Genomic DNA, 22,249 nt, shown 5'->3' with positions numbered 1-22,249 from the left:
CGGTACAAGGATGACCATGTTCCTGTGCGTGCGGACCGCGTCCATTCGAGCATGGTTCGCTCGCCACATCTGCCCAATTCTCCGGCGAGCATACATGCCAAGCAACACCTCGTTGTGCCATCGGCCGCTCACGGGGAGGACTGCGCGCTGAGTAGCAATAGCCATGGTGAGTCAAGCGGGAATTAGTCTCACAGTAACGGAATCTGAAGCGTATATCTGTCCATCCCGTGACTCAGGCGATGCGACGCCCGACCCGTCACTTTGCAGTGCTGCCAGCGACAATCTATCAGTGGCCACCGCTAGACCTAGAAAGCACCCTAGGAATCGGAAAAGTAATGTAGCGACAGCAGCCAAACCTTATCGCAATGCCAAGACGCAGGACGTGGGCAGGGATCGCACAGCGACCGAACTTTCTGCTCAAGCATCGACGAGTGCGGCAAGCCGAAAGGTGCCAGGCTCGGCAGACAACCATCCACGCGTGCCACTACCCAAGACGCAATCAGGTAATCCAAAGCGAAGCAAGGCTGCTGCAAAGAGAGCGGCCAGAGAAGCAGCGGAAGCGGAGCAGCACGGCCGCCGTATAGCAGAGGCGGTGGCAGCAGCTGAAAGAGCCAGGCCAGACCTACCCGTGGTCGGCTTGTCCGCAGCCGAAGCTGCGTCCGATGAGGGGAGCAATGCTTCTCAACGTGGCCTTGTGACCACTACCAAAAGACGTCTCACCACCAGTCTAGCACCTCCACAAGAGCGCTCAGACTCGCCACGCCGCTCACGTCCATTATCGAAGACGGAAACGGAGTTTTCTTACGTCACTGCTCTAAGCTTGCCACCAGACCAAGAGCGAGACTTTGTCGAAGATCCCGGCACCACCGAGCGCGGCCACTTGCTTGACCAACGCGGGAAGCTTGTGACCACGAGCGCCTCGACGCTAGGGTTCTCAGGGCGAACGGACATGCAACGAGACGAGACAAATACTGCGTCCTTGCTCGGGACGGAGATAGACTATGAGGACGCCCAAGAACAGACCTACACACAATCCGATTGCAGTGGCTCGAGAAGCGCCTCTGCACCGAAGGCCATCGCCCTACTCACCGATGCGAGGAAGCAAGAGCTGCCACGTTCTCCTGAGACCCTTTGTCAGGCTCACCTGGCCAATCCTTCCAATGAAAGGCTACTGCATATGCACTCAACCTCATCACAGCAACGGGACATGACAAGACCTGTCGAGCATTCCGGAGCAAGCCCGGATGTCAGTTGCGATACTGTCGACGAGGGCGACGTCGAGCGGCTGCAACGCATCTCGCGGACTGCGGCCTGGGTATCTGATGAGCATAGCAAGCGTCAGGTGGTCACGACTGCCGTCAGAGCCTTCAGGCCAAAGTCACACGAGCGAACAAGTGGGAGTTGTGCCTCGGACTCGTCCTCGATTTCAAGGCTCGATCTCCGCATCAGTGCACAACACTCTACTCATCGAGGTCTTGCTCCACCCATCGAACCGCCACACCTCGCAGCTACGCCAGCTACGTACTTGCAACGTGCCAATTACCTGTGCGAGCTCAATGATTCGACGCCCTCCGTCGCCATTCGACGCTTTCGCGCACTCAAAGCGGTGCTGAGAAGCCCAGCGTTCAAACCGATTACTTTAGTCCCAGGCGATCGCCGCAGTTTCTCCATGACGGGAGATTTTGTCGACCTACAGAAACTCAGAAGCTCACCGGTGCGCTCTGCAGAGTTCGTGCTTGACGTCAGGCATTTGCCCTCGTTCGATCAAGTACATGGTCCCCCTTCTCCCGAAACGGTCAAACGGGCTGAGGGTCTGATGTATCTGAACTTGGACGCCCAGCGGCTCCAAGAAAGGCCTTGCATGGATGACAGCAGGCGCTATACAACTCTCACCGATGGCCGTGATGTACCACAGTCGCCACGCACTCGGAGCGCGAGCGTTCCACCTTATCAACGATTCCCTCGTCCTGAAATGGGGGTTCATACAGGAGGAGTGTTGCCTCACACTGCCCCAGCAAGGCCAGCGCGTCTGCCAGACTGCTTAGCTGGTGAAGTTTCGCTACAAGACTCGATTCCAACCCTTAGCATCAATATACCTTCTGACCACATGGACATCACTACATCGGAGAGCACATCTTCCATTTGGCCCACTGCGCCTGACTCTTCGATGCTCGAGCCTCTTTTGCTGTCACCCACCTCGAATTCTGACTTTTCCGGTTCCTTGAGCGCCCCTCATGCTGGTTATGGCGGCCCTCATGCCTTGGATGTGGCCAACAACCTCCCGCAACCCAACTTGCTTGGCTTATCAGCCGGCAATTTCGACTTTGACTTCTCCACTTCAGTCCCACTTTCTTCGCCAGGCTTTTGGCCACCATTCTACAGCGGTGACATCGACACAACTGGTGGCTACGCGAGCGAAGTAGACTCGCCACGGTGTCAAGATCGGCTGGCTGCCTCAGAAGCCCGCCGCACTGAGCTTTCCAGTTGGCTCCAGCAATTCGGCACAGTCAGCATGGAAGAGGCCGAGGCGATAGGTCGCTTCTTCGACGAGACGGAGCGACACTACATCGAGCTGATGGGCGATGAGGTGTGTATCTCGAGCGTTACTGCTTAATTGCCGTTAATCATGCTGACATGCCATCCCGTTCCAGTCCGCCACACACCAGCCTACCGACCAGGCATCACTCTCAACCTCGCTCGATTCTATTATGCTTCCCGCTTCTCAGCACTACAGGCCCCGCTCGTCGACGGGCAGTCGCTCGGCTGAGCCGGGCTCAGCCATAGATACCCAAGCTACGCCGCGTCCTCTTCAACCGAGTGGCTTTGCTAGCTCCGGCACCCAAGATAACGGATGCGACCTCTCAAGCGAAAGCCAGTGGGCGCGCATCGAGCAATCAGAGCATGAGCGGTGAGTAGGACCAATGCTTTACCACTTGGCCCGGAGATCGTGCGCTCATGAGTTCTCTTCAACCGCACCGCCCTTGATCAGATGCCCAAGACCTCGAGGCCTGAGCTCCAACGGCAGAGGCCGCGGAAGGGGCACCCCTGACAGGGGTCTTCGAGGCAGGGGGCGTGGAAGAGGAAAGCTCAAGGGAGGACCGGACCGAGAATCCTTCCATGCTTCAACGGCGGCGGACCAGAGCGGGTTTGGTCGGGCCACCGGCGCCCCAATGTGGTTGCCGGCAGCTTCACCGGGAATCAGCCCCGCGAACATCTTCGCGCCCAGTTATAGCAACCCAGCTCAGAATGATCCAGCCGTAGCCAGCTACTCTCTTGCTCCGGGGCGCGCCATTTCGACAACGATGTCGGCTGCCGACAGTTGCCGTCCTCCAATCCAGCTTCGGTCCGACGGATGGTTTCAGACGGCGTCCAGGCGTGAGGCCACTCATCATCACGGTCCAAACGACAATGAGCAAATTGCTGGTCGTCCGCCAACCGCGGGAGTGCACGATACGGTGCATTCCGCGACGTACGGGGAGCAAGCGCAACAATTGGCTGCAGCCTTCTTGCAACAACATGGCCCTACACACGCGGATTGGGATGGTCTGGTCGCAGAGTGCGCGCAAGTCCTGCGGTGGAATTTGTCAGCCATTGGGGTCGGGCAAAATACTGGACAAGCAGCTCCGACGTTGGGACCTAATGAGCTGGTCAATGCCTACCGCGATGTGGGCGTGTCGCAGGTCGACCATAGAGCTCATGCACCTCACGGATCTATTGGAGTCTGGAACAATGCGTCCCAAACATTCATGACGTCAAACGAAGCTTATCACCCTAATTGGCTTGTGTACGAGCACGCCCGCCAGCTGATAGCCTCCCATTTCGGCTACTCCCCACTTGTCAGCCCGATGCAACAGCTTCCCGCCGGACTGCTGGTCCCTTTTGCCCCGCCCGCTCAGCTGAGACGTTCCAGCGTGCAATCTGTCGGCACCGACGACTGTTCTACCCTTCCCGCAGACGATACTTCTACTTCCATGGCCGCACAGGATGGCGCCGCGCAATGGAGCAACGCTAGTGCAGCATCCTTTCATCAGAGTGGCAGAAACGAGTCTCCCCTTCGTAGCTTCGACAATCGCAGTCATAGACCGGCACAAAGGTCAGACTCTAGCGCTGCGCATGCCTCCTCGGTCGCGCGCTCCTGGGACAGCAGAGGCGCACATGGCTTAAATGCAGCGAGCGGAAGACACGGAAGACAAGCTGCCTATCCTACAGGTTCGGCAGCAGCCGATAGCGATCCCGCAAGTGTAGACGCCCGGCGAGCACTGCAAAGTCGCAGCACTGTCGGAGCTGGTGCGACTCTTCCTCGAAGCTCCAGCCCGTCACCTACTGGTTCCGGCTTCCGCTATAATTCATCCAGGAATCCTACCATCAGAAATGATCGAGTCCAAGCGTCGAGCTTCAAGAGCTTCCATCGCTCGGAATCTGCTTCCCAACGGCCGGAGCCGAGATCATGGCGCAGCTCAGACCTACAACATGGCGAACATCAGCATTCTACTCCTTCCAGGGCTTATCCTCGTCGTGTTGATCAGAATCGCTCCCCTATGCGCCCTCGTGGCGGCTTTAGACGCTTCGGTGGCGTCGTGCACGAAGACGACTCTGATACGCGTATGCTTGTTGGCGAGGCTGCTCGTCGCGTCTCGCCACCTGGTTTGAGGTGGACCAGCCCACAAACCGGGACTGGAAGGCGTCCTGACTTGAGAGGTGCCATGCACTGGAGCTAGCGTAGTATTCTCCATCGCACTTGCTTGTTTTGACTCGCAGACCCGGATCTTAGGACAGAGCAATTTAGTCGTCCCGGTTCGTTCCCATTGAACCCCATCACAGCCTACATCGTTTGTTCTTCCCACCTTGTCTTTCACTTTAGACCTTTTTCGACTCATCTTCGCCAGCTATCGCCCACACGTCTCCACTCGCTCTCTCGCAGCAATGCGCCGCCCCCCACTTGATTCCGCTCCACTCCACACTACTCTTCAACCCGCAATATTTTGATGTAGCTTAGTCTAGATTGCAATGTTCTGTTCTGTCTAGGGCCGCTGAACGGCGATGAGACTGGGTTGGTTGGATGCGGGTGCTCCAGTGGCCGAGGAAAGCCTGTCGAAATCGCCTCATGTGCGCGGCTTTCGAATCGGCTTGCAACGTCGCCTTAATTGCGCGGTTGGAGAGTCGGAGCGAATGACTTATCATCCAGTGAGTCAGAGTTAGTCTTGCGTGAATTAGGGGAGGTGTTGCATCTTGACCCGCAGAACTTTCTCGATTTTGAATCGCCAGTAGCCTTACGCCACGTGAGCTCATCTTTGTTGCGCCCCGCAGCGCTGCTGTTGTGTGTTGCTTGGCGAGTCATCTCCGCATAAACGGCTGCTAAGGCCTACCTACGCCCAAAGCACGCGTGACTCGAATCACTTTCGATCGGAGGATCGCTTGCAAGGCCGAGCTTAATTCACGACACTATACAATCATTGTCATGATTCCATCTGGCCAGAAAGCATATACTCGTGATTGTCTCCCGCGATGAAGGGCCAGATCCGATTTGTAGATGCTGACTCGTATACAGGAGCAACGGACCCCAGGCCGCGTCTCCGGATCGAGGACCTAACACTTCGCGACTGACTCAGACTGCAGGTTGACTGTGACTGCTATGATGTTCATTCACTACCGCGCGGTGTATGCACGTACCTCAGCCTACAGCATCCTTATTCGCGCAGCTAGAGTTTGCGGGTGTTGCAGCTATTATATAGCTCACCGTCGCCTTGCTGCTGGCGCGGCGACGCTGCTACGCCAATCACCGTGCACGTTTCGCCTGCACCGCCTGCGGTCCTCCAGCTGCTGCATGCTCTGGCCACGGCGCGAAATTTTTTCGTCAGTCTGCGCGTGCATGCATGACCTGAGCTGGCTGGCTGGCTGGCGGGCGGGCGGGCGGAGGGTGACTCGTGCGCACAGCGAGCGAGCGAGGGCAGGCATGCGTGCGTGTGCGTGTGCGTGTGCGCCTTGCCAAAAGCCTGCTGACCTGGAAGACTTGCACGGCTTGAGATGCAAGCATCAGGTCAGTGTGCGCATCTTTGTTTCCCGACGCCCCGTCTCCGCCTCTCCTCCCCTGGCAGCACGCGTGGGCATCTTCAGCCTTCGCCTGGCAAGGTGCGTGCGCAAAAGCTGGCTGGTGAATTTTCTTCATGAAGCGAGCCTTTGCCACCCCTTCACGCATCTTCTCGACCACAACAACTGTCCTGTCACATATCCGGACTTCGCTCTTTATACTACCTTACATACTCATCAACCCCCCCCCAATACTTTGTCACAATGGGTAAGGAGAAGCTTCACGTGAGTATCGCAGTCAGCTGAGCGCTAGAAGCGAGTCCTTATCTCTACCTGCGATCGATGTGCGTGCATGCTGACTTCGTCTCCATGTGCGTTCCTTGTACTGCTAGGTTAACGTCGTCGTCATTGGCCGTAAGTAGCAATCTTGATTGTTGCCACAAGGCGAAACAAGGTGCTGAATGCGTTCGTCTTCTTCCACACTTTTCAGATGTCGACTCCGGCAAGTCCACCACTACTGGTCACATGATCTACAAGTGCGGTGGTATCGACAAGCGTACCATTGAGAAGGTGAGCTTTTGGCCCTGTGACTAGCATTCTGCCAACATCTGTGCTCATCGCAATCGCGACCCATTTCACCCCACAGTTCGAGAAGGAGGCTGCCGAACTTGGCAAGGGCTCCTTCAAGTACGCCTGGGTGCTTGACAAGCTGAAGGCTGAGCGTGAGCGTGGTATCACCATTGACATTGCTCTTTGGAAGTTCGAGACTCCCAAGTACATGGTCACCGTCATTGATGCCCCCGGTCACCGTGACTTCATCAAGAGTGAGTCTTAACGTTTGCTGAGCTGTGTGCCGAATTTGAACACTGACTCAGAATGCCCCCTCTACGCGATTTCAGACATGATCACGGGTACTTCTCAGGCTGACTGCGCCATTCTGATCATTGCTGGTGGTACCGGAGAGTTTGAGGCTGGTATCTCCAAGGATGGCCAGACTCGTGAGCACGCTCTGCTCTCCTTCACCCTCGGTGTGCGTCAACTCATCGTCGCCGTCAACAAGATGGACACCACCAAGTACTCCGAGGACCGTTTCAACGAAATCATCAAGGAGACTTCGACTTTCATCAAGAAGGTCGGTTACAACCCCAAGTCTGTTGCCTTCGTTCCCATCTCTGGATGGCACGGTGACAACATGATTGAGGCCACCACCAACATGCCCTGGTACAAGGGATGGGAGAAGGAGACTAAAGCCGGCAAGTCCACCGGAAAGACCCTCCTCGACGCCATCGATGCTATCGAGCCCCCTTCTCGTCCCACCGACAAGCCCCTGCGTCTCCCTCTGCAGGATGTTTACAAGATTGGTGGTATTGGTACGGTGCCCGTCGGCCGTGTCGAAACCGGTGTCATCAAGCCCGGTATGGTTGTCACCTTCGCCCCCGCCAACGTCACCACTGAGGTCAAGTCCGTTGAGATGCACCACGAGTCTTTGACCGAGGGTCTCCCCGGTGACAACGTTGGCTTCAACGTCAAGAACGTCTCCGTCAAGGACATTCGTCGAGGAAACGTTTGCTCTGACTCCAAGAACAACCCCGCTCAGGAGGCTGCTTCTTTCAACGCCCAGGTCATCGTCATGAACCACCCTGGTCAAATCGGTGCCGGTTACTCGCCCGTGCTCGACTGCCACACTGCCCACATTGCGTGCAAGTTCGCCGAGCTCCTCGAGAAGATTGACCGTCGTTCCGGAAAGTCCATCGAGTCTGGCCCCAAGTTCATCAAGTCTGGTGATGCCGCCATGGTCAAGATGATTCCCTCCAAGCCCATGTGCGTCGAGGCTTTCAACGAGTTCCCTCCTCTTGGTCGTTTCGCCGTCCGTGACATGCGTCAGACCGTCGCTGTCGGTGTCATCAAGGCTGTCGAGGCTGCTGCTGCTAAGGGTGGTAAGACCACCAAGGCCGCTGAGAAGGCCTCCAAGAAGAAGTAAACCCTTCTTCGAGATGTATGGCATCATGCCATGGGGGCTCAGGTATCGTGCGCGCACTCTGGTTGAAGTAGTCAATGCTTGACAAGAGTCTGCGAGGATTTCCTTGAGATTCCCCACCATCTTCCCCTGCCCGCGTAGCGCACCGCGGAGTATGTGCGCACCCACCAAAAGATTTCTTGTCAATTCAATCCGTCATCTCGATAGTGTCTTGTGAAGCTTGATTCATGAGAGCTGCGCGTTACACTCGCTGGTCATGACACGATCACTAGCTGTGGATCTACACTCGCGACGATTGACACGTCATTTTGTGAAAAGCACTCGCAGTTGTCATCATGGCACAGCGCCTCGATGCGAATGGTGGATGACGTATTCTTTCTGACCTGACACAAGCGTTGACCATTGGGCCTTGTTGCTTAACAAGACTTCACGACTGTGACTCCTCGATTCGCGCTGTCGACTACAGATGAAACGTTCAGGATCACCACGGTCGACGTGCGTGGCAAGAGCAGAACCTGCTCAATCTTTGCTAACTTTTGATGAGGCCCACTTTCTTGAAACAAGGATTTTTGACTTGCTGCTCACGACGTCTCGAAAGTTGCGAAGAGATCTCGAAAGCGTGCTGCAGGCTTTGCGTCGAGCGTTGGGGGGTGGCATCGGGAGCTTGAACAGCTAGGGTGCGATTTTGTGCGAGGCGACGAGTGCCACGTACCCTCGGCACGCACGACAGGTATTGCGATGCATTCGTGATTGCAGACACAGTCTATAGATTCAGCGCTCCGTCGTCGTCTCGTCTGGCCTGTGACTCGTCATGTACAAGTCGAGCGGCGAACAATGTGCGGATGGAGGCTGTACTGATAGCTGAAAGTGCAACAATTTGGTACGATCGAGTGCAGCCTTCTTATCGATGCTCTGAAGCTGCTGGATCATCACACAGACAATGCGACTAATAGTACACCATGCATTGAAGCTGAAGCGACATGCGGGCAAAAAGGCGCTCTGTTTTCAGACAGCTCTACTGCCGATCCTCGCGAGGGACTGAGTAAGGATGGATGGAGCGAACGAGGCAAACTATTCAGCGCTAGATTCGTGACTCCATTGCGAGCGAAGGGCAGACATTGGCAGATGTCCCGTCTAATACTCACATCTTCGCTGTTCTCTGCTTCTTCGATCGCATCGCTCTGCGAAACGACTCTTAGGACGCTCTTCTTACTGCTCTCCTGCAATTCACCGCCAATGATCAACTCGTCAAGGATCTGTATTCGACGGGCGCGAAGTGCAGACGTCGGGGACAAGGCGGTGGTCAGGATAGGAGCTGAGCGGGCATGGGTCAGATGAGCGATCAGACTCACCGAGTAGGCCTTTTGAAAGTTGAAGATGAGGTCCAGCTCGCATACCTGTTGGCGACCAGGGGCGAGGGTCGGGTCGAGAAGGAAGCGGCGACTCGGTAAGGAAGCATGCGCGTCGCGGACCGCAAAAAATAAACGCTATGACTGAGACTAGAAAGACGCTGCTCCCAGCGCCCTCTATCCCAACCACGCCACATTTTCACCAAGTCTAAAATCCAGTGACAGACCACAGCCAGCCCGTGTGCCGACATGCAGACAGCAATCTTTTGCACCAATCCACCGTTGCACCGGGTGCAGCTCGGGATGTACCCTCGCAACACTCACATTTCCAAAGTACCTGTCCAGCACTTCGACGTACCGATGGATCATCTCCAGCGTGACCAATTCGTTATCTCCAGGAGCGATACCGCTCACAAAGAAGAGACTGGCATACCTCCTATACACCACTTTCGTATCCTTGTACTCTAGAAAGTTGCACATTCTCGTACGACGTGCTAGTACCAGTTGAGTCACATCCTTTGTGATCTTGGCCTTGGACTTGGGAGAGAGGGTGGTGAACCATTTGGCCAAACGTACTTTGCCTTGACGGGAAATGAGCAGAATCCACGTCAGACCCATGTTCGTTTGGGATGCTGCCAGGGTCCTTGGGATGAAGCGTTGCAGCTGGCCAGCTATGAGAGGACCTGTGACTTGAGGCGATGGTTGTTCTGCAGCTTGGATGGCGGGACCCCAAACGCGTTCGGTCGTCCTGCTGTACCTTCGCTACAATTTCTCACCGCTTGCGCTGCCTTTACTGGCCGACGACTACGCTGCTGTTAAAATGATCTGCAAAAGGTGTTGGCTTTGAGAGGCAGAGGGGAACACGACGGAAGAGGTCGGTGGGACATGGTTCACGAAGCGCCTGTATGCGTCACCTACATCCATGCAACTTTGGGGGAAGCTGTCAAGCGGCACCGCACGTGATCGGCGCTCACTGGCCAGCTTAGCGTAAACAGCCGAGGAGGTGCACGTGCATTATCACCTGTATGAATGCTGAAGCGCCTTGCAAAGCATTCGCGATACGTCCCACTGATGTCTTCCGCTTCTTCTCGTTGTCACTCTCCTGAGCAGCACTCCATACTTTAGCGGGTCCTCTCAGCGGGTCGCGGCTTGCTTTCCTTGGTGCAGAGGTCCGGGGATGAGGTTGGATAGATACGTCAGCGCGCTACTTGGATCGAGCCATCGAGGAACGCAAGACGCAAGTAGAAGTCACTCGTTTGGGCGCTCAGTGCAAGATCGAGAGGGACGCCAGAAGGACAGCAGTCTCGTTGTGACCCGAAGACCTAGGGACTCTGAAGCTGCGGAGCCTGAGCCGAAGGACGCCGGCTTGATCACACAAGGGCTGCTCTTCACGCCAGCTCCGTGTGCGCACCTCAACACCGTAGAGGTGGCTACAGCTTGCCAGTGAAACCGATCAGACCAGCGAATTGCCAAGTCTAATCGCTTTGGAATCGTCTCAGGACATCATGTTGCCGGTCTTGAGTGCCCGAAGGGCAGTCTCACTCTTCTTGTCGGGCTTGTTCCTCCACCTCAGCATTCCAATGCCTCAAGTCTGCTGCATTCAAATTCCTTTTCGGACGGATCAGCCTTCCTACTCGTCAGCTTCGAGCGCATACGGTCGTTTCTTGCACATCACAGACCTACATCCCGATCCATTCTACTTGCCTGGAGGGAGCGTCGAGGGGGGCTGTCATGAGAAGAAACCAAAGGGCGGAAGGAGAGCAGGGGCATGGGGTACGCCTATAAGGTGAGAGAGAGGCCCTGCGCATCGCAGCTGTGTAGAAGAGTGCTCGTGCAAAGACCTTGCCAAAGGCTGCTGATTAGCTCGTGCAATGAATAAGAGGCTGTTGGGCAAGACTTTGATCTTGGAATCGATCATCTGCTGACCCTGACTTCTGCGATGATCGCCCTCCCAGCGACTGCGACTCGCCTCCACACTTGATAGAAGCCTCCTTAGATTGGCTTGCGCACAACTTCATGCCCACCTCAACCTCAACCTCGCGAGGGGAACGTGCATCAGAAGTGAGCACAAGGCATGATGAAGCAGATGGAGGACGAGGAGTGGATTTCATCATTTGGACAGGTGATTCTGCCAGACACGATTTAGATTCTGGCCATCCTAGAACCAGACCGGAGATATACGAACTCAATAGATGGGCCGTAGGAGCGCTCGAGAAGCGATTTCCTGGTGTGCCTCTCGTTCCTACTATTGGCAACAACGACATTGTGAGTCCTGGCGGGCTACGGAACGTGAGCTGGGCATTGGCGCACGCACTGCGCCTGCGCTACCGGTCTGCCCACAAAGGCTCAAGCTAACTCGAGGCAAGTCGATGCCAATCACAGTTCCCTCATAACATTCTCTTTGCTGGTCCTAACGATGTGACGCGAAGCTACCTGTCCATCTGGACAGATCATATCCCAGAAGATCAGTCACACACATTTTTCGTTGGAGGCTACTACTCCAAAGAGGTTCTTCCATCCCAGAACCTGTGGGTGCTGAGCCTGAACACGTTGTGGTGGTACGATTCCAATAGAGCAGTGGATGGGTGCAAGAGATCCAAAAAGGGCAAAAAGGACCAAGAAGATCCGGGGAGCAGACATTTGGATTGGTTAGAGGCTCAGTTGGGAATGCTCAGGAAGCGAGGAGCCGCTGTGCATCTCATCGGCCACGTCCCTCCGACTGCTGGGAACTACTTTCCCAGATGTGAGTTCTGCGCTCACATGCGGCTTGGGAGCAGACAGGGCTTATCAAACTTCTTGTGCTCTCCGAACTTAGGTTACGATAGATATACAGACATTGTGCTTCGATTTCAAGACACGATAGTTGGGCAACACTACGGCCACATGAACGTGGACGGCTTGTTCATTCAGGAAGACTCCTCAGCCAACAGTGACGCGATGTCGCAGCGCGATGACGCGCTCACTTCAGCACGTTTGCAAATTTTTGTCGAACGCCGAGCCGATGAGCATGGCAACACTACGCGCGATGAAGAGGTGCACGCTCAAAGTCTCAGCGCGGACCTGAGACACGACTTCAAGACTTTGCCTGGTGAAGCTCGGACGGATTTAGATCTGTACCACGCATTCTTTGCGGCGCCCAGCATCGTTCCGTGAGTGATTGAGGTAGACATTTTGAGGTGAAGCCTACATGCGAGTGCTTGAGGCTGACGATTGCTGTCGTCTTGATCACGTCGACAGTACCTTCTGGCCTGCTGTCAGAGTATGGACTTACAACGTCACCCGTGCGCGGCATGGGTCCCTCCAAAATCTGTCGTCGACCGAACGTAACTTAGAAGACGTTGGCGGGCAGCTTGTCGAGCTACGCTCAGCCCAAACAATGGGAGCGGAGAGCGAGGCAGACGAATTGGCCGAGACGGATATGTTTGGAGCGCGGCATGAAGGAGCTTCCCCACACACGGCGAAGCGCAAGCATCGACGCAAAAAGCATCGTAAACACAAGAACCTGCCTCGTCATGTCTCGCCATCCTCTCCAAGCCGAAGCAATGGCCGTTTCAGTCTTCTTGGCTACTCTCAGTGGATCTGCGATTTGGACGCAGCAAATGGGCGAGAGGCGGACATCGATGCGATGCACTGGGAACGCGCGTCTCGCAAGAAGTCCGACGGCCTGCAGTTCTACTTGGAGTATGCTACGTATCAGCCCGAGACGCTGTGGGCCGAGCTTCTGCAGCAGGGCGACTCTTCGGCGCTCGAAAGGGGTGTGAGCAAGCCACAAGGAAACCACGCGCACCCGAGCGACTCCTCAGCCGCCAAGCACATACCCGTTCCAAAGCATCTGTTGCAAGCCGAATTGAAGAGGCTCAAGTCGGATCCTCCTAGATGGATATATGGCCGATATCGCTCTTCGGAGTCGGACCAGCTCCATGGCGGTACCGAGATGAGCAAACGTCGAAAATTGCACATGCCCAAGCGTCTAAAGCATCTGACGGATTGGGACCTGCCTTCCTTGACCATACCTGATCTGCTCCAGTTTGGCAGACGGCTTGCAAGCGACAAGAAACTGTGGAAGAGATATAGGAGGAGGATATACGCTGATTCTGGAGCTTTGGATTGAAGCGAGGTGCATCGTGGAAATGCGTCGTGGGAAATTGTGCAAGTACGTAGCATCCCCTGCATCCATCACTCCCATCCACTGCCATCTGCACGCCCTTTGTAATCCATTTGAAGTTTTGTTCGATGATCCTCTGCTCGCTTTGGGCCGAGTGCGCATAAGCTCACGTCGTCTCACGCACAAAAGCCAGACCTTCAAGTGGATGCTTGCCAAACGAGTGGCATACAAGTCAGGCGTTGCATGAGTTGAGCAAAAGGCAAGCGTCCCACGCAAGATTTTGCATTCGGGCAGTGTTGTACATGCGAACCAGCAAGCCAAGGTCAGGGACGATTTGAAACGGGGGAGGGGGCCCACGTGAGGCGGATTATGGGCAAAGCAGCGCCCTTTCGCTACCGCTACACGTGGTCCGCCTCGTCGACCTTTTGCCTAAATTTGCCAGGCAGCTCTACCGTACCGAGCATCCCTATCGTTCTGGGTCATCGCCGCCGAACTGTCCGCTCTTGGTCTGCCACCGGTCGTCGAGGCCATTGCTGGACTAGCGCCTGCAAAGAAGGGTTGAGGCTGCGCTTGAGGCTGTGGACTTCCAGCCGGACTAGGCCGACCTCGAATCGGTGCGAGATGAGTGGACATGTTGGTCCGCTTGTCTGCAAGGTACTGGTGGCCTTGCGCAGAAGCGTAGCTTCCATTTCCATCGTGATGCTGACTTGCTGTACCACCCAGCGACAAGGACGATGCCGCTGCATTAGCAGATTGGCCTGCTCCCTTTGCGACCAATCCTCCCGCACCAGCACCGGCACCCGAGCGAGGAAAGCCGGATCGCAGAGTCGGCGAAGTGGGCGAGGGCGACTGTTGACTGTCAATAAAATGGGGCGATGCCGCTCCGCTCGCATTCGATGCGCTCCTACCGCTGCGCACCGAAACTTCGCCGCCAGAGTGCGCCCTCTCGAGCTCGGCGCGCAGGTGACTTGGCCTTTCCAATTGAAGGCGTTCCAAGCTAGACCTCGATGCCACCCCCTCGTCATGCTCGTATCCTTGCGCATTCGCCCTTTGTGCATTGACGGTCGACGTCGACGAGCTCGCATTGCTCTCGCTCGTGCTGCGACTACTGCCAAACAGACTGAAACGTTTGCGTGCCGAAGCAGGCCCAGCAGCGGATGGCGCGTTTGGCTGAGTTGATACAGACGCTGCACCGCCGCTCGGTGTCCGCGAGGACAGCATAAAGGCCTGATTGCTCGCAGACGGTGCGTTGCTCGGCCGGCGCTGACCGGAAGCATTGCTGCCGGCCAACTGAGCACTAGAATCGTGGTTCAGTCCTCGCGCTCCCGCTCCAACGTTGTTGGGCGTACCCGTTCTCGAGGGGCTCTCGTGCAAGCCTGCCGCAGATGCCTCCATGCTAGAGATTCCCAACATTCTCTCCGCTTTGGCGCTGCTGTTGCTGATGCCAAGCATGCGCTCCGCTTTCGAAAGTCCCCTCCTACGCGTTAGCGGACCGCTCCTTCCCTCGTCGGCAAGCTCATAGTGCTCTGCATCAAGCGGGTCGGTATCGGCCTCTGCAAGGGGCGTTGATGACGCCGAGTGTGCAGAGGGGCGAGATGTGGCCAGCTGCTGAGAGATCGAGGTCCGCCCACCAGGCGTGCGCGCTGGGCTATACGGCGCTTGCGAGCTCCCCACGCTGCCCGATCTTGAGTCCAAGCGTCCTACAGCAGCGAGCTGTTCTCGGGTGGAGCCCGATGCAGTGGATGCCAGAGCGGCAGCGCTGGCCGCCTCATCCCCCTGAATAGAGTTGCGGGCAGTATTGGAGCCTTGAGAAGTCCTGTTGGCCCATTTCGAAATGGACATGATGTTGCGGAGAGCTTTGATCTGCAATGCTTCGTGCCCACACAGCGCTGCGGTCTCATACAGTGCCACTGCGTAACGATGCCGTTCGTGTGTAGGAATATCTTCCCTTTCTCGATAAGCAACGGTCGGTGAGGATACGTTCGAGGAGCCGGCAGGGGGGACGAGTTGCCTGTTCAGAGCAACGTGAGCTGCATGCCTGGCCCAAGCATCCAGATCAGCCATGTGATAGGCGGAAGCGATGATGAGCAAGGAAGCAATCATGCCGGGATGCCGTTGCAGCGGGGTGCAAATGCATCTGGCGTAGAAGAATTGGAGGAGCGCTAGCACAACGGGAGAGGGCTCGTTCAGATGCAGCAGGCGAGGGGTAAGTCTCGGATCTGAGGAGCCCCAAGGTGTGATCTCGTTTCGAGAGCTTCCTTCCGGATCGCTCCTTGCAGCTTCCGCGCCCGCACTCTGCTTGGACCGGCCAGCCTCCGCATGCTTTCCCGGCAGAAATCCGTGATGCGTCCCACCGCTCTCTCCCGAATCGTTTCCTTCCTCATCAGAGTCGAGCAGGGCGCGAATAGTGCCGGTGCTGATTATGCTAGACAATGAAGGTCTGGAAGAATTGCCGGCGCTTTCCTCGCTGTGCGTCGCGATGCTTCGCTCTCTGCGCGAGCTCGACTGAGCGCGTGCCGCGTGCCGAGCTTGCCTCCTGTACTCCCGCATCTTCGCCGCGAACCAAGACCACCTCTTTTCCAGAATGACGCGGTGGCAGCCCAAGCGAATGCCATCAGCACAGACAATCTCGAAATCGCCTCGTCCATTGAGCGCTAGGGACATGAGCGGCGGCACGATCCTCTCCGACGTGCTTTCGCTCAAAGACTTGGCTCCGCCTTCCAGTCCATACGCAAAGCTGCCCGCGGTGGCTGCTGTGAGAGAGTCCAGGCCCATCTGCATGGCTTCATCACTCATCGGTCGCGCTGGCGGCTGACTGATGCCCCAAGATTCTAGATTGAGCAGCAAGACGTGATCCCAATTGGTTTGCCTGTGGTTGTAATCCTGCACGAGATCGCGAGCTCTGTTTCCAAATACGATGAGTTTGTTCTTGCTGGGCCACAGCACCGCTCTGTTCCACGAACCGGTGGAAAGCACGTTGCCCATGTCTAGCCTGGTCCACTGCATCGTAGGCACGTGCAAGGCCCAAATGGAAAATGTCTGCGAAGTGTTGGCCAAGTAGGTGCCCGAGATGATGAGGTGGGATCCGAGCATCGCGCCAGTCGGAAAGCGCAAGCCGGGCGGCAAAGATGCGCCAGCCATGTCTTTGGAGCGATCCTCCACCTTCAGCGCCGTGCTCGCGCTCAGTCCGGTCGTCGCATCGCTCAAACCAGACTGAGAAGATGAGCCAGGGGCCATCGAGTTGCCACTCTCCATCCTCCTCAAGTTGACCACTTCGAGCTCCCTCTTCACATCAGTGAAGTTGTAATTCGTGTAGATGAAGAGGGGCAATGGCAGAGACAGACCATGCTCATTGCGCGGCTCAACGCTCATCGGTAGCAAGTCCAGCGCTGCGCCGTTCGAAGAGGATGAAGCAAGCATGCCACTCCGATCCAGGCTTCCCGTGGCGGTTGTGGGAGGACTGCTACCAAAGGATTGCGGCGTTCTTGCGCTAGTCGCTGCACCCACCGCGCTACCACTTCGACTGCTTCTAGTGTCTGTCGGAGAGACGATCGACGAGCCGGCCATGGAGGGCCCATCGTCACCCGTCGCAGCGACCGCATCCCCCTCGCGCCCCTTGCCATACGGCGCCGATGCTCTGTGTGATTGTCTCTCGTCGCCTCGCAGCTGCGCTTCCTGCACTGCCGATCTGCCAACCACCGCCAAAGACCTGTACGACCCGCACTGCCTTGGAAAATGATGCGTGATGATCCACCTTTTGACGCGCAAGTCGAACACGTTGATCTCCTCGACGTACTGATTCGACATGTTCTGACCTCCTATGATCACCAGAAAGTCTGAGGTCAAAGCGCTCAGATGAGCATACCTCGGCACCGGTGTAGGAGGTCTGGTCGATGGTGTCGAGGGCCTCATCGCTGGCTGAGCTGCGAATTCAAAGTCCCACTCTCGAGCTTTGAGGTCAAAGGCGATGATCTCGTCCAGCACGCACAGGGCGTCTGACTGCGAACCATCCGCCTTTGGGCTCTTTGGGTCTGAAGTCCCATTCGGAGCGCCTGATGTGCCCTTGGCCGATGCGGCAGCACCTTGAGCGTAGCCCATCCCACCAAAGACGACCAGCCGATCTTCCCACAGGTCGGTGCTGTGGAAATAACGAGGTTGCGGCGCGCGACCAGAAGATGAAGAGGTGGCCAGCTCTGGGCTCGAGCTGGGTCCCGCTTGTGGCGCACTCGACTCCGATCCGTGGCCGTTGAGGGTACCTGTCCTGCCAAAACCCTCTATGCTTGACCATTGCAGAGTGGAAAGATCCAACTCGTAGAGCGTGTTGACCATGCGCCGCGTCGAGACGAGCCTGCCCCCAAACAAGTAGACTTTGCCGGCCTCGCCTGACCCTGGGCCAGAATCCACAAGGGTGACCGAGGCGCCCTGACAGCGTAAAGAGGAGGAACAGTATCAGCTACGCAGCAAGCAGGATCGTCGCTGTTGTTCCCTTTGTTCAGCTATGGAAGCCTTGACTCTTCATTGAGCCTACTGATCCGCAGTCTGGCATTTGGCGAGCGCCAATTTCCTATTGCCGATCTCGTCGCCATAGCAAGCATGCCGATCATCGATCGGGCTACCTGTCCCATCCATGCCAGGTACACTCACGACCAATGGAGGAGGTAGCTCTCCCCTACATCCGTGCCAGTGCACTGCGAGAGTTGCCAGTGGAGCATGCATTTCCAAACGCCTGAGCTGTGACTTCAGCCAATGGTGCTTCGTTGTGTCGCAAAGGTCGAGATCGAATATGTAGGAAAGGCTAGGCTTGGCGGGGGTGGGGCAAGGGGGCGCAAGTGGAAGAGGGACCGCAGGTTTGCCCGATCCGAATGTCGCCTGCCCGCTCAAGTCCGGCCGCTTGATCCTACCGGCTATCTATCCTGATCTGGGCGACGCTGTTCAGTCCAAACGATGGCAGGATAGAATTGAACGCGGGCCCTTTACAAAGGGAAAAGAGAAAAAAGGGCGAACCAAATTGTGGGGTGAACAAGTCGCGTTGAGGAGTTCGGATATCGACGAAGCTAGGCTTGTTGTGGCCTGGCTATAGCGGCCTATTCAGCTGGCCTGTTGCGACGGAAGTTGCGGGCAGGAATTTAGATCCGATCGCGACTGAAGGGACCGGTCCTTTGCCGAAGATGAAATCGAAGTCGCGCCGAAATGATTCCGTAAAGTGGATCTGAGTAGGAGGAGTGGGTACGTGTACACACACACATGTGTATATATATAGATGCGTGGTATCAGTATGTATGCCAAGTATGACGCGGGGGACAGTGACGCGATCCTTGCACCACTGCTGTTGTTTTGGGCAGTAGTATGAGCACGTCGGCCGCTTGATCGTTCAACGTCAGGGCAAGATCGGCTGGAGACGATCGCAAAGAGAAGAGATGCGGAGGGAAGGTGGATGGGATTGAAGAATGGCTGAAGTGAACTGGCTGGCACGTGAACAAGTGACGCAGGGCGGCGCGGCACCTCGCGAGAGCGGCGAGAGGGAAGTCCAGTCGCGATCACGAGTGCGCCGTGCAACTATACGCGGTAGCTCAAGCGCGACTCGCGACTTGAATTGGACACTTGCTGCATGTATGCGGTCGCGAGGCGCGATCGAGTCGTCGAGATGGCAATCAAAATAGGTGTGATCTTCGCATACAAAGAGATAGCAGTCAAGCCGGCAGAGGCAAACAAGAAATCAAGAAATGAATGTCAATCGGAATAAGATGGCCTACTTTGATTTCAACTTGCAGCTGGAGGCTATAACAGCTCACTGACGACCATGCTGTATGCAGTCATTCTGATTGTGTATAGAGGTACTCGCTTCCATTCTTGTTTTTTTTTTTTGCACCTGCAACTTTCTTCTGATGGCTCGATCTGCCAGCTATATGATATAGCTGTTTCGATGAAAGTCACAATTAAGCATGCTGTGCCGCGGCCCGAAAAGCGAGTCTTGAGTGGATCTTGGAATTGGGCGCGTGCAGCGGCTTACCGTGCCGCGGTAGTCAATGTGAGTGTGAGTGCTGATGTATGTGAGTACTAGTGTGAGTGTGACTTGATTGCAGTCGTGTGTCTCATATGGAGTCCCATCCAGCAGCCACCCATGTCAGCGAGCCTAGCTACTAGCTCTATACTTTTGTTGGAGCCACCATGCACTCACTCACAGGGCTGTCAATCACGAGTCCATGCGCACATGCACGCCTTGATCTTCCCTTTCCACGCGCGCTGACTCTGCTGATCTGACAATCGTCTGCATATGCTGCTGGCCTCAACGCAGGCAAACACAGGCAGCAGCAGCAGCAGCATCGGCGGGCGGGCGTATGAGCGTGCGCAACGCTCGATCGTGATTGCTGTGCAGAAGCTGCGCAGGTATATATAGGAATTCAAGGCCGCAATCGATGCGCGGTTGCTGTGCAGTGTGAGTCTATGCGGATGCTGATGCTGCGTGCATGTCCATGATGATAGCTGATGCTGCTGCTGCTGAAGATAGGACCGGCGTGCGCAAGCTGCACATTCGCCGGGCTGGGCGGGCCTGGCCTGGCCTGGCCTGGCTTCTGGTTGCTTACACATGTCGCGAGGAGCTGCTATAGCAATAGTATTTGTAAATCATATGCCGCACGGCAACAACAAGCATGCATGCTGCGCAGGCCCAAGGCTACGCTCACGCTGATGAACACCGCGATAGAGGGGTGCACCTACGATAGGTATCGATGTGCCGCCAACCCTCTCTGCGGCACCGGATTTCGAAACGTGCGCGCTTCCGCAATCAAAAGTCGTGCACTCGCAAGTGATCGGAATGCGATCGTTCACCAAATTCAAGACCTTTCATAAAGCGTCTCTAGGCCAAACCAGCTGCAGCGTCACGCACGGGATTGATGAACCCCCGCGAAAGAAAACAAAGGTGCCAAGTATGCCAACCGTTACGTCCCCCTTTCGGCCTCTCCTCCATTCGCTTCGACATTCGTTCAGACGCCATTCACCTTGACTTGTCCGTGCAAGTGACTTGTCTTCGAAGAGCTTGCAAGCACCAAAAAAGAAATTATACTAGCGAAGCGAAGCTGCATTTTGCACGGCCGGTGCGGCTCGCTCCAGATTGCGGCTTTGAGCAAGCCCTGCGCTCGACCACAGTCACCCATCGCACTGGCACGCACCTCACCTCATGCTTGTGTCGGAATCCTCGTGATAGCGAGAGGCGAGGTGCCTCACTTGCACTGTGAATCGCTTCAACCTCGTTGGGTAAGCTCGTGAGGAACGCACGAGGGGGGCTTCGAGACTGTCGAACATTGGGCTCAAAAGGACTTCGAGACTGTCGAACGCTGGGCTCAAAAGACTTCTGGATCAATTTGTTGTCATTTGCACGGCCAGCGAATCGCAGAACGTGTATTCAAAGCCGGAAGTAGGAATGCATTGATGCTCTCGATCTTCCCAGTCCGATCGCCGTTTAGGCGGCTCTGATCTCGTCCGCCCACTTCTTTGCGTCCTCATTGTCTGTGCGAAGGAAGGAGAAGCAGCAGCCAAAGATCAGCCAGAGCGGAACAGGGTCCAGAGGAGAGCTCTTAGGAGCACACTAACCAGAGTGCTTGTCGAGCAGCTATAGGAAGTCGTCATCGAATATTTGAGAGGTGAAATTCAGGTCAGCACGCAGCGCCGGAATCAGAGTGGCCGCTTTGGCCTGACTTTCCGCTTTCCCTATGATCCAGCAGCTCATTTACTCCCTTGGCTTTTCTCGCAACCCCGCAAAGCACCAGCGGTGTACCTGTATGCACTATGACACTCACAGAGAGCAAGTGGTCGACGTACTCCTTCTTGGCCTCATCAGCAGAAAGACCCTCGCGGCTCTTCCAAGCATCCCACTTGGCCTTTCCCGTAAAGTCTGTATACATGGCGGGTCAACAGTTATCAACAATCTCCAGTCCCGCAGCGCATTCGTACTCTTCTTGCGATCATCCTAAGCTCAGCCCATCTCAACATGTCTTTCAAAACTTACCCATCATACCCGGACGGCTGGTGTTGACATCACCATTGCTGGCTTGCTTGAACAGTCCGTAAAAGGTCAGCTGGTCGCTTTGGGTGGGCTGCACAGGTCCATCCTACGATGCGCAGAACAGCAGAATGGTAGTCGGACTCATCAGTCATGCTTGACTCGTGTTGCAGCAGACACGCTTACAGGGACACTCACCTTGGGCATGCTGCCGATGATGGACACGGCCTACATATCAAAAGGTTCGTCGAAAGGGCAAGGGCCGGTCAGCTACTGCGCTGTGACACATCGACACCATAGCTGTTACCCAACCCCAGGCTGCTCGCCATCTCACCTTGTCGAATTGAGCAGAGGACATCTTGAAGTGGTTCTATCTAGAGATGATATGGCGAAGAATGCTGGTTGATGACTTCTAATGGTGAGCGGGGATGGTGGTAGTAGTGTGATCAAGTCGAGAGCGCTACCCCCTCTCACGACTTTTCACAACAATCGATCGATCGACCGACCTCGCGCTCGTTCGCTCGATCGGCAAAGCCGCTTCTCACGAATTGCCGGCGAGTGTGAGTGTTGGGGGAGCCGGCGCTGTTCGCTGCACACACGCTGCACGCACGCACCTCCTCCCCGCATTCAACGCTGACGCGCTGATGCTGCGCTGCTCGATCGACCTAGCTCATCATCGTTTGCGCGCCCAGCCGCGGGCCCGCACACAGGCACACACCTCCGCGATCATGCGGTGCACCGTGCGCGCAATTCAGTCAGTGACACTCGTGAATCACGTATCCGGCCACACT

The 22,249-nt window shown here is 56.1% G+C and overlaps 5 protein-coding genes across 5 annotated transcripts; 2 read left to right on the top strand and 3 right to left on the bottom strand.

Moving 5' to 3' along the window:
* The first annotated feature begins 6,208 nt into the window (after positions 1 to 6,208).
* IE81DRAFT_324754 (translation elongation factor 1 alpha) lies at positions 6,209 to 8,046 on the top strand. Its single transcript, XM_025514316.1, has 5 exons — positions 6,209 to 6,312; positions 6,420 to 6,441; positions 6,518 to 6,597; positions 6,674 to 6,851; positions 6,927 to 8,046. Exons 1-5 carry the CDS (start codon positions 6,292 to 6,294, stop codon positions 8,006 to 8,008), a joined length of 1,383 nt encoding a protein of 460 aa, XP_025368416.1. The 5' UTR covers positions 6,209 to 6,291; the 3' UTR covers positions 8,009 to 8,046.
* A 783-nt stretch (positions 8,047 to 8,829) lies between these two features.
* Positions 8,830 to 10,217, bottom strand: IE81DRAFT_324753 (putative APS1-AP-1 complex subunit). Its single transcript, XM_025514315.1, has 4 exons — positions 9,679 to 10,217; positions 9,358 to 9,402; positions 9,151 to 9,261; positions 8,830 to 9,043 (listed from the first exon to the last, which is right to left on the bottom strand). Exons 1-4 carry the CDS (start codon positions 9,970 to 9,972, stop codon positions 9,011 to 9,013), a joined length of 483 nt encoding a protein of 160 aa, XP_025368415.1. The 5' UTR covers positions 9,973 to 10,217; the 3' UTR covers positions 8,830 to 9,010.
* A 717-nt stretch (positions 10,218 to 10,934) lies between these two features.
* On the top strand, positions 10,935 to 13,465 carry IE81DRAFT_292165 (hypothetical protein; the record flags this gene model as incomplete). Its single annotated transcript, XM_025511942.1, has 8 exons — positions 10,935 to 11,140; positions 11,310 to 11,404; positions 11,447 to 11,619; positions 11,737 to 12,097; positions 12,170 to 12,283; positions 12,353 to 12,503; positions 12,592 to 13,111; positions 13,166 to 13,465. The coding sequence occupies 8 exons, from the start codon at positions 10,935 to 10,937 to the stop codon at positions 13,463 to 13,465; spliced, it is 1,920 nt and encodes a 639-aa protein (XP_025368414.1).
* A 200-nt stretch (positions 13,466 to 13,665) lies between these two features.
* IE81DRAFT_182265 (hypothetical protein) lies at positions 13,666 to 18,505 on the bottom strand. Its single transcript, XM_025510713.1, has 2 exons — positions 18,104 to 18,505; positions 13,666 to 17,881 (listed from the first exon to the last, which is right to left on the bottom strand). The coding sequence occupies exons 1-2, from the start codon at positions 18,173 to 18,175 to the stop codon at positions 13,889 to 13,891; spliced, it is 4,065 nt and encodes a 1,354-aa protein (XP_025368413.1). The 5' UTR covers positions 18,176 to 18,505; the 3' UTR covers positions 13,666 to 13,888.
* Positions 18,506 to 20,712: 2,207 nt separating this feature from the next.
* On the bottom strand, positions 20,713 to 21,850 carry IE81DRAFT_367620 (acyl-CoA-binding protein). Its single transcript, XM_025517094.1, has 6 exons — positions 21,793 to 21,850; positions 21,657 to 21,686; positions 21,465 to 21,567; positions 21,256 to 21,350; positions 21,050 to 21,068; positions 20,713 to 20,965 (listed from the first exon to the last, which is right to left on the bottom strand). The coding sequence occupies exons 1-6, from the start codon at positions 21,814 to 21,816 to the stop codon at positions 20,919 to 20,921; spliced, it is 318 nt and encodes a 105-aa protein (XP_025368412.1). The 5' UTR covers positions 21,817 to 21,850; the 3' UTR covers positions 20,713 to 20,918.
* Between the last annotated feature and the right edge of the window lie 399 nt (positions 21,851 to 22,249).

Source organism: Ceraceosorus guamensis (assembly GCF_003144195.1).
Source record: "Ceraceosorus guamensis strain MCA 4658 unplaced genomic scaffold IE81scaffold_46, whole genome shotgun sequence".
Classification (NCBI taxonomy): domain Eukaryota; kingdom Fungi; phylum Basidiomycota; class Exobasidiomycetes; order Ceraceosorales; family Ceraceosoraceae; genus Ceraceosorus; species Ceraceosorus guamensis.
The sequence above is the reverse complement of the archived record's forward strand: the minus strand, read 5'-3'. Positions and strand labels throughout refer to the sequence as shown.